Source organism: Mustela putorius, unplaced genomic scaffold (assembly GCF_011764305.1).
Source record: "Mustela putorius furo isolate JIRA1106 unplaced genomic scaffold, ASM1176430v1.1 tig00003867_pilon_pilon_pilon, whole genome shotgun sequence".
Lineage (NCBI taxonomy): Eukaryota > Metazoa > Chordata > Mammalia > Carnivora > Mustelidae > Mustela > Mustela putorius.
The window spans coordinates 8573641-8587256 of record NW_025422019.1 but is presented as its reverse complement, the minus strand read 5'-3'; the positions used below and the strand labels follow the sequence as shown (position 1 = coordinate 8587256).

At 37.7% G+C, this 13616-nt stretch overlaps 1 protein-coding gene across 8 annotated transcripts in view; it reads left to right on the top strand.

The window, feature by feature from the left end:
* EPB41L5 (erythrocyte membrane protein band 4.1 like 5) overlaps positions 1-13616 on the top strand; it is a 145822-nt gene that overhangs the window by 119058 nt on the left and 13148 nt on the right. For 2 of the 8 annotated variants that reach the window (XM_004759764.3, XM_004759765.3), the window contains exons 20-24: positions 1030-1094; positions 5398-5488; positions 7687-7761; positions 9995-10036; positions 10394-10524. In XM_004759764.3, coding sequence (XP_004759821.1) covers positions 1030-1094; positions 5398-5488; positions 7687-7761; positions 9995-10036; positions 10394-10524 — 404 coding nt within the window. The remainder of the gene's footprint in view (positions 1-1029; positions 1095-5397; positions 5489-7686; positions 7762-9994; positions 10037-10393; positions 10525-13616) is intronic. The other 6 variants (XM_004759766.3, XM_013060076.2, XM_004759767.3 and 3 more) reach the window with 6 other exon arrangements.

Below are 13616 nucleotides of genomic sequence, written 5' to 3'. Positions count from 1 at the left end.
AATTGTGGTATATCTTTTCATTGGAATATTTCTCAGCACATAAAAAGTCATAAATTGGTAGGTGATAGATAGATGCAGCACCGTGGGCAAATCTCAAAAACATCAAATCATTGTATTTTTTTTTAAAGATTTTATTTATTTATTTGACAGACAGAGATCACAAGTAGGCAGAGAGGCAGGCAGAGAGAGGAGGAAGCAGGCTCCCCGCTGAGCAGAGAGCCCGATGTGGGGCTCGATCCCAAGACCCTGAGATCATGACCTGAGCCCAAGGCAGAGGCTTAACCCTCTGAGCCACCCAGGCACCCCACATCATGTCATTCTAAAGAGATAGACACTAAAAAAGTAGGTATTATGATTCAATTTACATTAAACTATAGGACATAATGCTCGCTGTTTGCCATGTGTAAGGGTTTTTGATGAGGTTGCATTGGCCAGAAGGGAATGTTGTGGGGGTAGTGAAAATGTTGCACATGGTGACTTTGGCGTTGGTTATGCACCTCTGTATTTTTCAGAATTCATCAAACCCTATATTAAAAATGTGTGTGTTTTACTGTATGTAAATGATACTGCAATAAAGTTAAAGGAAAAAAATGATCCCTTCAGAAAAATATTTTAGAATTTCCTCTTAACATATTCCTTGTGTTCAGGAAAAAATAAAAAGCCAAATACACTGCTTAACATCTCTTTCTTCTTTTCATCATGTAAATTCCAAAAATTCTGGCATTGAATCTTTTGGGATTCTGTACATATTGACTAACACATCATGGTATCTTAAATTTAAGTGAGAGCTGTCTAGTACAGGGTGTGAATTTGTGTGCTGTTGAAGTGGAAGCGTGGATTATTAATTTGGATGTGGGATGGGGCCGTAAGAGGTATAGTATGGATATTTCCATGGACAAGGTATGATTGATTACCTCTAGAACTGAAGCAAAGTGGTATTTGCGTTCTTACTGGAAAGAAGTATAAATTTCTTGTGACTTAGTATCCTCAACAGATGTTTATAATTTTTTTATGATTTCATTTTCTTAGGTTACAAGAGAAGATAGCTTATTAGGTCATAAAAACACCAGTGTTCAGGATGCTTCCACAAACAGGTACAGTTCTGGGTTAGACAGAATTAAATTGATGTTTTTCTCCTCTTCACTTTTCTTTTTTTGGTCTGTTTCCTCTTTTCCAGTGTATCACCTCATAATTGCAGGCTATTTGAAAGATCGCTTGAATTCACTCTTCTGTCCATCACTTGGCTGCTTACTACCTAGTTTTAGATTATCTGGAGGTACTTCTAATTTGTGTCTCTGCATTCTCATTCTTTTACTGAATCAAACTGCAGAGCAAAAGCAATCTTTAAAGATAGTTTTAATCTTATACATGGTGTGGGATGTATATTATTTCTCTTAATTCTAGTGCCATCCTGTTATCGCAGTGGCCTTGTTCTTACAAACTTTTTTATTATGGGCCCTCACATTATTCGAGTAAATTTATTTGCTGTTCTCTCCAGGTCCCTTCTGCTTCTCTTTTCTTTAATGAGTATTAGGCCATTTATTTGCTTTGCTAGGCTTTTATCCCCTGCTCTGTGCCAGTTTGTTTTTGTTCATCACTGTGTATCCAGTGTTCTCTGCTTTGTCAGTGCTAAACATTGTTGAATGAATGAATGCTGTTCCTCTTCCCGTTATTCAGAATGTATTCAGTGAGGAATTTCCTGATTAATCATACTCAGTTCCAGATACTGTAACCAAAATAGCCCTTAAGCATATAGCATGCTTTGTATATACAACTTTATAGTTAGTATTCAGCAAACAAGCTAATTGATGATCGGGGTAAAACTGGAATTAAAATGTAACTTTTTCTTTAATTTCAGTAAATCAGTTGGCCCACAATATTTTTATTAGAGCCTTTTAGAACTTCATCAAAAAAATTTTTTTTCTTTTTCTTTCTTTCTTTCTTTTTTTTTTTTAAAAGATTTTATTTATTTATTTGACAGAGAGAGAAATCACAAGTAGGCAGAGGGGCAGGCAGAGAGAGAGGGGGGGGGAAGCAGGCTCCCTGCTGAGCAGAGAGCCCGATGCGGGACTCGATCCCAGGACTCTGGGATCATGACCTGAGCCGAAGGCAGCGGCTTAAACCCACTGAGTCATCCAGGCGCCCCCCCCTTTTTTTTTTCCAATTAAGAGGATAGTGGGGTTAGAGGCCTGCCCAGTTCATCGACCTCTTAAAGCTGGAAAGAACCTAGAATGTACTCCAACTTCTGGATTTGCTTTTCTAAATGGCTGTTTATGTTTCCCCATAGGACTTGAAATGTATTTTCTTTCTTTGTTTCTTTCTTTCTTTCTTCCCTTTCTTTCCTTCTTTTCTTTCTTTCTTTCTTCTTTTCTTTTCTTTTGTTTTCTTTTATTTCTAACAGAGAAATCACGAGTAGGCCGAGAGGCAGGCAGAGAGAGGGGAAGCAGGCTCCCTGCTAAGCAGAGAGCCTAATGTGGAGATCAATCTGAGGACCCTGAGATCATGACCTGAGCTGAAGGCAGAGGCTTAACCCACTCAGCCACCCAGGCACCCCTGAAATATATTCTTTAAGTTCTTGTTTAAACTTGGGTCTGTTTCTGGACCTTTTACTTTTCTGTTGTCTGTTTTGTTCCTGTGCCATACAACACTTTTAAGAAATCACTGTACCCCCTTTTTTAATTAATAAATTTTATTTATTTATTTGAGAGAGAACTAGAGAGAGCACAAGCAGGAGGAGCAGAGGGATAAGTAGGCTCCCTGCTGGGCAGGGAGCCCTTTTTGGGGCTCAATCCCAGGACCCTAGGATCATGATCTGAGTTGAAGGCAGCTGCTAAATTGAGCCATCCAGGTGCCCCTACTGTACCCCCTTTTGAAAAAGGAAGTATTTCAGGCACAGAGGAAACTACAGAGATTATATATTGGCTATTTACCAAATATCAAGCTTTGTAATATCTTGCAAGCTTTGTAATATCATACAATACTACATTTTGCTGTAGTTGATTTTAGACCATCTTTATCTTTTTTATTGAGTTGTAATTCCCATACCATGTTTTCCCTTTATACAATTCAGTGCTTTTTAGTATACTGACAGAGTTTTGTACCATTACCACTGTCTAATTCCATAATATCTATATCCTCTAAAAGAAACATTACACCCATTGCAGTCTCTCCATATATTAGATTTGCCTACTCTATAGACAGTTCATATCAGTGGAATCACATAATATGTGGGCTTTCATATCTGACTACTTTCATTTAACATAATATTTTCATGGTTGATCCATACTGTATCATGTATTTGTACTTCTCTTTAGGGCTGAATAATATTCCATTGTATTAGGTATTCCACATTTTGTTTATCCTTACAGAATTGATGGACATTTCTGTTGTTCCCACTTTGACTGTTATGCTATGCTATGAACATTGACATACAAGAATTTTTGTAGACATGATTTCAATTCTCTATATACCCAGGAGGGTGATTGCTGAGTTAATCACGTAGTAACTCTGTGTTTAACTTTTTGAGGAATTGCCAAACTGTCTTCCAAAACAGCTATAGCAGTTTCAGTTCCCACCAGCAATGTATGTGGGTACCAGTTTCTCCACATCCTTTCCAATGCTCATTATTCTCCATGTTTAAAATTACAGCCATCCTAGAGAGTATAAAGTGTGTCTCATTGTGGTTTTGATTTTCATTTACCAAAATGAGATTGAGTTGATGAATGTTGAATGTCTTTTCTACTTTGGAAAAACATCTATTCAGATCATTTATTTTTGTATTAACAACTTTATTGGGATAAAATTTAAATACTGTGTGATTCACCCATTGGAAGTATATAATTCAGTGTTTTTTTGTTTTGATGTATCTGAATTTTTAAAAAATCCATATTCCCTTATTTTAACTACATGTTTAACTACATAAGTCAGTCACAGTTTATTCATTCTTTTATTAATGGGTTGTGTTGTTCCAAATTAGTGTTGTGCATGTTCTTCCTTATACATGTTGTGAGGATTTTTTTAGGGTGTATACCTGGGAGTGAAATTGCTGGGTCATGACTGAGCAGAATGGCTGCAGAAGCTTTTCATCTCCTTCTTCCTGTTTTTTACAGAAGTGTAAATTGTATACATACATCTTTTCTTGAAGGGTTGGGAGAATTTGTTGTAAGAAATATTACACTCCTTTTATTGTTCATTTTTTTTTTATATTGAGTCCTTTCCTCTGAGCTGTTGCTTCTTTCTGAAGCACAAAGTTATTTTTTCTCTCTTTTACATTTTACTGCTTATTCGTCAAGTTCTGCATTTTCATTACTGTCTAAGAATAGGTTTTTTAAAAAAAATTTTTTAGTATTCAAGGTGGTCTTTCAATCTGAAGATGTATATGGGTCTTTTTTTAGTTCCGGAAAATCATAAGCCATTACCTTTTTGAATGTCAGGTATCCATTAGTTGAAACATAATGATCATTTCTGTTTCTCATAGCTATCCCTTCTTATTTTTTATCTCTTTGCCTCTTTTTGCTTCATTGTTATGGGTCCTAGCTTCCACCTCATTAATTATGTCTCACTTTTTCAATCTAGGATATATTTCTCATTTTTTCTTATTCTCCTTGTAGGCTTCAGGACCTGCTCCTAATTACACACTTTTCAGCAGTATTAGGAAAGACTGGGATTTCCTACTTGATGTGTTACCTTGGTGAATGATGGCCTTTTGTCTCTAGATTCCCCCCGTTTCCTCCCTGGTGTTGAAGCCATCTGTGAAACTGCTTCTGTTCCTGTTATTCTTACCTGGGATTAGACACTGTTGTGATTCCTGCTGGCAGGCCTAGTAACAGATTCTCTGGCATATACCTCTCACCTGGCTAGTCCTGTTGTACTATCTGGACCACTCTAGGTATTCTGGACCACTCTAGGTATTGCTTCTGCCTTCTACAGTAGGGTGTCCAGCCTGTGTCATTAGATGGTGGCTTCTTCCTATGGTTTTCTGACTATTCTCCAATATCTCAGGTATTCTGGGTAGTTTTTAGTCCACTGAGCTTTCCCATTCATGTATTTGATGACAGCCTTTAAAAATCATTCAATTTGATCTATCTTGTTTGTGTATTTTTCTTTTTAAAATAAATCTTTTCTGAACTTTCAGTGAGATTTAGTAGAGAAGCAAAATAGTCTACCATTTTGATCCATCTGTGAATGAACCTGGTGTGGATATGAAAACTGTTACATGGTGGGTGGAGAAGGGTCTCACATATGAATGCAACACTAACTGCTGTTATGCTCCTCACAGATTGTCATTTCTTCTTCCTCTACATGAATTATTGCTCTTCTTTTTGAAGTCCTTTCTTCGAACATGTTCCCTATGCCTATATAGGTGCTCCATGATGTGAGTTTATCTTTTTCTTCCAGTGCTGTATTAAATGAGAATAATGTGCCCTTCCCTGAAGATTCTCTTGCTCTGATGCATACCACACCTGCAGCAAATGGTTCTGTTCTTAAGGTAATGGACACTTGGCTTTGAAAGTTTCTGCAAAGACCATATTGAATTGAGTCCTGTGGTATAACCACAGATGTTGGTGATTTCTGACTGACACCAGAACTTAAACTATAAGAAAAGCATTGAGCTTCAGTTCTCTGGAGAGACTCCCATTGTCAGAGTCTTTCACAAGAGTATCTCAGGGCTTCTTCAGTTTTTCTGTTAGTTGTTGGTCTTTTTGTTTTAGGTAATCTTTGTATTTTTCATTTTTTGATGCTGGCTATACCTCCCTAATGTCTCAAACACTAGATGACACATAGTAGGCACTAAATAAATAATGATTTCTTGAAACACCAGCACCCTATCATTGTGTAGTATAACCAGCTCGTCATAGCCCTTGCGTTTCTGCTCCTGGTCATGCCCTTACCAGTCCAGAAATCATAGAAATTTAGTTCATTGCCCATTGAATGTTTTAATTCACAAGTTAAATGAAAAATTACCCTTATAAATGAACATTTACCATTTTGCTCTTTAACCATATAAATGCATTAACTGTAGTAATTTGTCAAATATTTCATAAAAAGAAGTTAGGAATCACCCGTATTCCTGCTATCCAAAGACTTATAATTGAGATTTAGGTGTATAATTTTTCAGACTTTTGGGTTTAAAAAAATCCAACTTAAAATATGTTCAGTCAGGAGCTTCCTTTCTGCTAATTAAAATCCTAAAAAGATACATTGACATCTTTGATCATTGAAAATTAAGTGAAATCTGAAATTTTTTTAGAACAGAGCAGGTCATTTAATTCAGAGATTTATTGCATATTATAATATGTACCAGATAGCATGCTAGTCTCAAAAATTCAAAGGCTAAACATGGACTCTTACATTCCATTGAGAGAGTGAATTTTAATACATTATGGGAGAGATATATACATGCTGTTTGGGGGCACTCAGGTCACAGGTGGGAGGTGGTGGCAGAAGAGGAGGGAGATGTGAGAAGGGAGAGACAATTTTTTTTTTAGAACAATTTTTTCCTACCTGGGATTAAAATTAAGTGGAATGTTGAGACATAAATAGGAGATTGACCACAGCCTGAAGACAGATAGATGGAAATAGGACTGTATAAATGAAGGGCCTTTTTTGTTATGTTTACTACACCCTAGATACTTACTTTTCCTATTTCCAGTTTGGAATTTTATCTTTATTATCTTTAAATTATTCCTACCGACTTACCTTCTTTCTCTTTCTCTCTCTCTCTTTTTCTGTAATACAGAGACCCATCTTCCGTTAGGTGCTTCAAATACTATTTAAAAAGTATTGATTAATATTTATGGGGGAAGTTCATATTGTACTCTGTTTCAAACAGTGAAGTACCAGTACCTCTGGATAAAAAGGTCTTCGGAATTTAGGCATCTTCTTTACTTACTGTCTCCTGTGCTGAAACTTTTATCTCTCTCTTCCAGTCTACTAAGAGCTAAGAGGCAGAACAGTCCTTTTTTTTTTTTTTTTTTTTTTTTAAGATTTTATTTATTATTTATTTGACAGAGAGGGAGAGAGAGAACACAAGCAAGGGGGAGCAGCAGTTGGAGGGAGAGGGAGAAGCAGGGCTTCCCACGGAGCAGGGAGCCTGATGTGGGGCTCCATCCCAGGACCTTGGGATCATGACCTGAGCTGAAGGCAGACAGACACTTAACCGAATGAGCCACCTAGGCACCCCAAGCCAGAGTAGTCTTAACCCTACCTGAGTTTTGTCTCACCAAAAAGAGTAGCACTATGAAAATTCCCATAACACTGCTTTTTGTTTTTTTTTTAAGATTTTATTTATTTGAGAGAAAGAGGGCATAAGTTGGGCAGAGGGCCAGAGGCAGAGGGAGAAGCAGACTCGCCACCGAGCAGGGAGCTCAGTGTGGGACTCGGTCCCAGGATCCTGAGATCATAACCAAAGCTGAAGGCAGACACTTAACTGACTGAGCCAGGTACCCTCCATAACACTATCTTTCTTAACTTCTCGTTTTGGTCTAGGTTCCCCTCCAAGCAAAGTGGAATCACTATAATAACCATGATTCCGAGTATCCATCCCTGTTTGTTTAAAGGTTAACACCAACAAAGGCTGGGTCAGAATTATAAGTTGAGAGGATATGGAAAAAATTTAGTTTGATGATTAATGAGTCATTTAATAGCTATAAATATTAACAGCTATAAATATTTTATCATTCATAGGATGCCACAGATGAATTGGATGCCTTGCTTTTATCTCTAACTGAGAATCTAATGGACCACACAGTCCCCCCTCAGGTAAATGGCTTTAAAACAGCAAGTTGGAAAGGAATTTCTATTTTGAAAAATACTCCTGCTACATTCCAATTTTTGCCTTTTTAACCACATAGTAAAACTGTTCATTTAAGAGGTCATATTTCAGTAACCACTTAGCCTTGCCTTTCTATTAAAATTTCACCAGTTTAAATTTATGTGTCACTGTTTAGTAACCACATGTTACTGTAAGCCTGTTTGTAATCCAACACTGTATTAAGTAACGTAAGGAAGTATATGGGGATAAAGATAAAGAATTTGAAACAATAAGGACATAGAGCATAAGAGTAGTTGGCACTGAAAGTATGGCTTGTTACTGCAGTATAGGAGATAGTGTGTGTTGGGTACTGTGACCAAATTATAATACAAATAAGAAACAATGCTTTCCCTCCAGAGACTTACTGTACAGTTGAGATGAAGGATGTACAAATTCAGTGTGTTATGAGTAATATGACAAGAATTGCTGTGGCAACCAGATGTCATTTTGAAGACTTGGAAGTACAGATGGTACTTTCTCTGACCTGAATGTTTGCTTAGATCATTAGTTTTTAAACTTGGGTGTGTATCAGAATCACCTAGAGAGTGTATTAAAACACGGATTGCCAGGCTCCACCTTCAGATTTTGTGATTTGGTGGTGGTGGTAGGGGGGGTGTTGGTAGTTAAGGCCTGAGAAGTTGCATTTCTAACACGTTCCTGGTAATGCAGATGTGGTCTGGGAACCACCTTTTGGTAACCACTAGCTCAGATCAGTAAATAGAAAATTTACCAAATGATAAGGATCATAAGTCTGGAAAAGTGAGCAGGCAGAAGACAAAAGGGATAGTGTCAGTGTTGAGCCATGATAATCCTTTATAAAGATAAAAGAAGTAACTTCAGAGATTAATGCAAGATGGCCTAAAGCCCAGAGAAGGACTTCCTGGGGCCTAACTCAGAACCTTATTCCATGTGCACTCTATCGTAAGTGGAAACGGTGATGAAAATCATTGATTAAGTGACTTTTTAATTTTTTTTTATTTTTTAAAGATTTTATTTATATGAAAGACAGAGATCACAAGTAGGCAGAGAGGCAGGCAGGGGCAGGGGAAGCAGGCACTCTGTTGAGCAGAGAGCTAGATGTGGGACTCGATCCCAGGACTCTGGGACCATGACCTGAGCCAAAGGCAGAGGCTTTAAACCACTGAGCCACCCAGGCGCCCCTAAACAACTTTTTTATATCACTGATACGTTTTCCCTTTCCTGCAAATTTAGAATGCTGCTTTTGTTTTAAATCAAAATCTAGAATATCACATATTTTAGATTCTGCATATTTGACTCTCCTTTCTGTTACACTTAATAGATTTCTCTGTTATTAGAAATACAACACTCTACTAATAACTTTAGCTTTTTTATTGATTTTGATATAGAGTAAGGCCTGCCAAAGCATTTTATGTAGCTGTTTTTAAATTTTTGCTTCTTAATTCTTTCAGAAGATTTTTAGAATAACTTTTTCTGGTGCCTCCCCTCCAAAAATCCTTTGGATTTTTATTTGTAAATGCATTAAATGCATAAGTTTATTTGGGGAAAGAATTGATATATTTATAATAATTTGTGTTCTTAGCTAAGACTACAATATTTTTCTCATTCAAGACTTCTGTTTCTATTCTTAAACTTTGTCATTATAACACCCCCAATATAAGTTCTATACTTTACTATTCTCATTATTTCTAGGTCCTTCCCAATTAGTCAGGAGCAATATGAGTGTTTCTATATGCATGAATGATAATTAGAGAATGACCTGTATATAAACAGATTTTTTTTTTCTATGTACTTTCTTTGTGCTCTTCATTTGGATTAGTCCCAATACATTGTTCAGGATGCTACCAAGAAGGCTATGATTATTTATAATGAACTGAAATGTCAGAAAATAAAATGTTAAACTGGGTGCTGGGTTTGGGGGTGGGGGAAGTCCTATTAATATGGAACTGAAAGTAGTAGTAGCTTTCTTGAAGTAGAACATTTTTAAATTAAAGAGATTCTTAAAATTATAACAGTTTCTTAAGTGGTGAGTATGACATCTGTGTTGTAGAAGAGGATCTTGGATTCAAAGTGCATGTCACCTCGGGGAGCCATTAAGAACTATCTCCCTCTACAGTGCATTCCGGAGAAGAAATCATAGTGAGCATGATTATGAAAACAAGTCTTCCCTAAAAGTAAACACATATATAAAATTTATTTTAGGTATCTTCAACATCCATGATCACACCACGGTGGATTGTACCAGTAAGTTAATGATATTTGCAGTTTTTATTCGGTTACCCTTTCAGAGTAAGGCCTAAAGGATTACCAGAATCTTGTTTTTCCTTAAAAATGTGCGTTCATTCCCAAAGTTCTGTTTACTGAACTTAATGGCTTCAAACTAGTGATTTAGTGTTTCTGTTTATAAAGGCTTAATGCTGCTGATGAAAACAAAAATAAAATTCTAAGATGGAGTATGTTAAAAAACAAACCAAAACAGCCCATGACCATCAAAATCCTCTTATTTATTACCATAATCATTAGGGAAGGTAGCTTGGAGCTGAACTGCTGATGCCCGAGCCGGTGTTGTCACCTCTGCTCAGGTGTGTCTGTCTCCCTCAGCAGAGTGGTGTTCTTTCCAGTGGACTGGCAGGAAGTGGACCACCCTTGGCAGGGAAGGAGGGACATGGTAACAGAGAAGTGATCTCACTGATTTCTCCCCCAGCACCATTCTTGGTGGATGCTGTGACCAGGTGAGGAAATTATTTCTCCATTGCAATTCTTAGGCATCTATTAGGAGGAAAAAATAATAAAATTAATATATTTATAGCAGTAATATCAGTTCTTCTTTAACTGAACTTAATTGAAACTGGATAAATTTTTTCCCTATTTAGAATAGTGTTTTTTCTCTTTTCTTGTCTATAACAATTTTCTACAAAATCATGAGGTAACCCTTATATATTTTTATGAAGTCTTCATAAATGTTAACATATTAACAGGCTTATCTTTAAAAATTTATATTAAAACTCATTTATGTCTTTTCCTTTCATTTTTTACTATTACGTTGTCCATCTATAAGGTGAAGAGTTACAGGTAAGAGTGAGGTTGGAGATTCCCAAGATGAGGGCTCTGAGTGAGACACCTTTTACCAATACCTGTTACAAGTTCATTTCAGCATATTGCTTGCCACAAACATAAGCTAGACTCAAAAAACCTTTTGTCTGGCGTGTAGTTCTTCAACTCTTCATTGTTAGGACCCAAACTGTGTATATTTTGCAAAAGATGTACAGCTGCCTTCATTCTCACCTCAGACTTTTCCTGTTTCTCACATCCTCCTGGTGTTGAGAGTGTAGGTCAGTCGAAGTAGATGCTTTCCTAATTAAAGAAGAAATGTCCTCATTAATTAGAAAAATTGTTTGAGCTGATTAACTTGAGAGGAATTGATAGTTTCATTTTAAAGTTGTTCTCTTATCTTCACAGTCTTCAAAGTAATATAATCACTCACTCAGCAAACACTTATTGAATGTCTGTTATGTACCAGGCATTGATATTATCTGGTTTGGCAGCACTGAAGATAGCAGTGAACAAAAGAGGCATGGGATTTGCCATAGGGAATTCATATATAGTTGTCAAATAGCACTGTGTACAGTTTTAATAGGTTATTTTTCTAACCATTTATATGCCTAGTAATTGCCACTGTAAAAATAAAGATTATGTGCAAAGAACCAGGCGATAATGCTTTGTAATTGAGTTTACACAACAAAATATGAGTTCTTAGGACTTCTAAATTAAAAATTACAGATGAAAGAAGAGATTGTCGACATTTCTTCCCAGAACAAAATAGTCATAGAGGAATTAAAGAGATCAAAAAGGACAGGTAGAGGAGGAGTCAAGATGGCGGAGAAGTAGCAAGCTGAGACTGCTTCAGCTAGCCGGAGATCAGCTAGATAGCTTATCTAAAGATTGCAAACACCTGAAAATCCATCGGCAGATTGAGGAGAAGAAGAACAGCAATTCTGGAAACAGAAAAACAACCACTTTCTGAAAGGTAGGACCGGCGGAGAAGTGAATCCAAAGCGACGGGAAGATAGACCCCGGGGGGAGGGGCCGGCTCCCGGCAAGCGGCGGAGCAACCGCGCACAAAATCAGGACTTTTAAAAGTCTGTTCCGCTGAGGGACATCGCTCCAGAGGCTAAACCGGGGCGAAGCCCACGCGGGGTCAGCGTGGCCTCAGGTCCCGCAGGGTCACAGAAGGATCGGGGGTGTCTGAGTGTCGCAGAGCTTGCGGGTATTGGAACGGGAAAGCCGGCTACAGAGACAGAGCTGACAGTAAGCTCGCAGCTCGGTGTTACCTTGAACCGGTCGCAGGCTCGGTGAGCTCGGAGCGCGGCCGGAGGTCAGGCAGACGGGAGTAACTGGGCGCTGTTCTCTGAGGGCGCACTGAGGAGTGGGGCCCTGGGCTCTCGGCTCCTCCGGGCCGGAGACCAGGAGGCCGCCATTTGTATTCCCGTCCTCTGGAACTCTACGGAAAGCGCTCAGGGAACAAAAGCTCCTGAAAGCAAACCCAAGCGGATTACTCACCCCGGCCCCGGGTAAGGGCGGTGTAATTCCGCCTGGGGCAAGACACTTGAGAATCACTACAACAGGCCCCTCCCCCAGAAGATCAACAAGAAATCCAGCCGAGACCAAGTTCACCTACCAAGGAGTGCGGTTTCAATACCAAGGAGAGCAGCAGAATTCCAGAGGAGGAGAAAGCCAAGCACAGAACTCATGGCTTTTTTCCTGTGATTTTTTTTTTAGTCTTGCAGTTAATTTAATTTTTTCTTTTTCATTTTTTTTTCTTTTTTTTTCTTTTTTCTCGCCTTCGGGTAAAATTTTTTTTAACTGTTACCTTTTTTCTTTTTTAAACGATTTTTTACTAGTTTATCTAATATATATATATATATATATATATATATATATGTTTACATTTTTCTTAGGTGTTTTTTTTTTTTTTTTTTTTTTTCTTTTTTTTTTTTTTTTTTTTTTTTTTTTTTTTTCTTTTTTTTTTTGTTTTTTTTTTTTTTTTTTTCTTTCTTCCTTTTTGAACCTCTTTTTATCCCCTTTCCCCCCACTCACGATTTTGGATCTCTTCTAATTTGGTTAAAGCATATTTTCCTGGGGTTGTTGCCACCCTTTTAGTATTTTACTTGCCCCTTCATTTACTCTTATCTGGACAAAATGACAAGACGTAAAAATTCAACACAAAAAAAAAAAGAACAAGAGGCAGTACCGAAGGCTAGGGACCTAATCAATACAGACATCGGTAATATGTCAGATCTAGAGTTCAGAATGACAATTCTCAAGGTTCTAGCCGGGCTCGAAAAAGGCATGGAAGATATTAGAGAAACCCTCTCGAGAGATATAAAAGCCCTTTCTGGAGAAATAAAAGAACTAAAATCTAACCAAGGTGAAATCAAAAAAGCTATTAATGAGGTGCAATCAAAAATGGAGGCTCTAACTGCTAGGATAAATGAGGCAGAAGAAAGAATTAGTGATATAGAAGACCAAATGACAGAGAATAAAGAAGCTGAGCAAAAGAGGGACAAACAGCTACTGGACCACGAGGGGAGAATTCGAGAGATAAGTGACACCATAAGACGAAACAACATTAGAATAATTGGGATTCCAGAAGAAGAAGAAAGTGAGAGGGGAGCAGAAGGTATACTGGAGAGAATTATTGGGAGAATTTCCCCAATATGGCAAAGGGAACGAGCATCAAAATTCAGGAGGTTCAGAGAATGCCCCTCAAAATCAATAAGAATAGGCCCACACCCCGTCACCTAATAGTAAAATTTACAAGTCT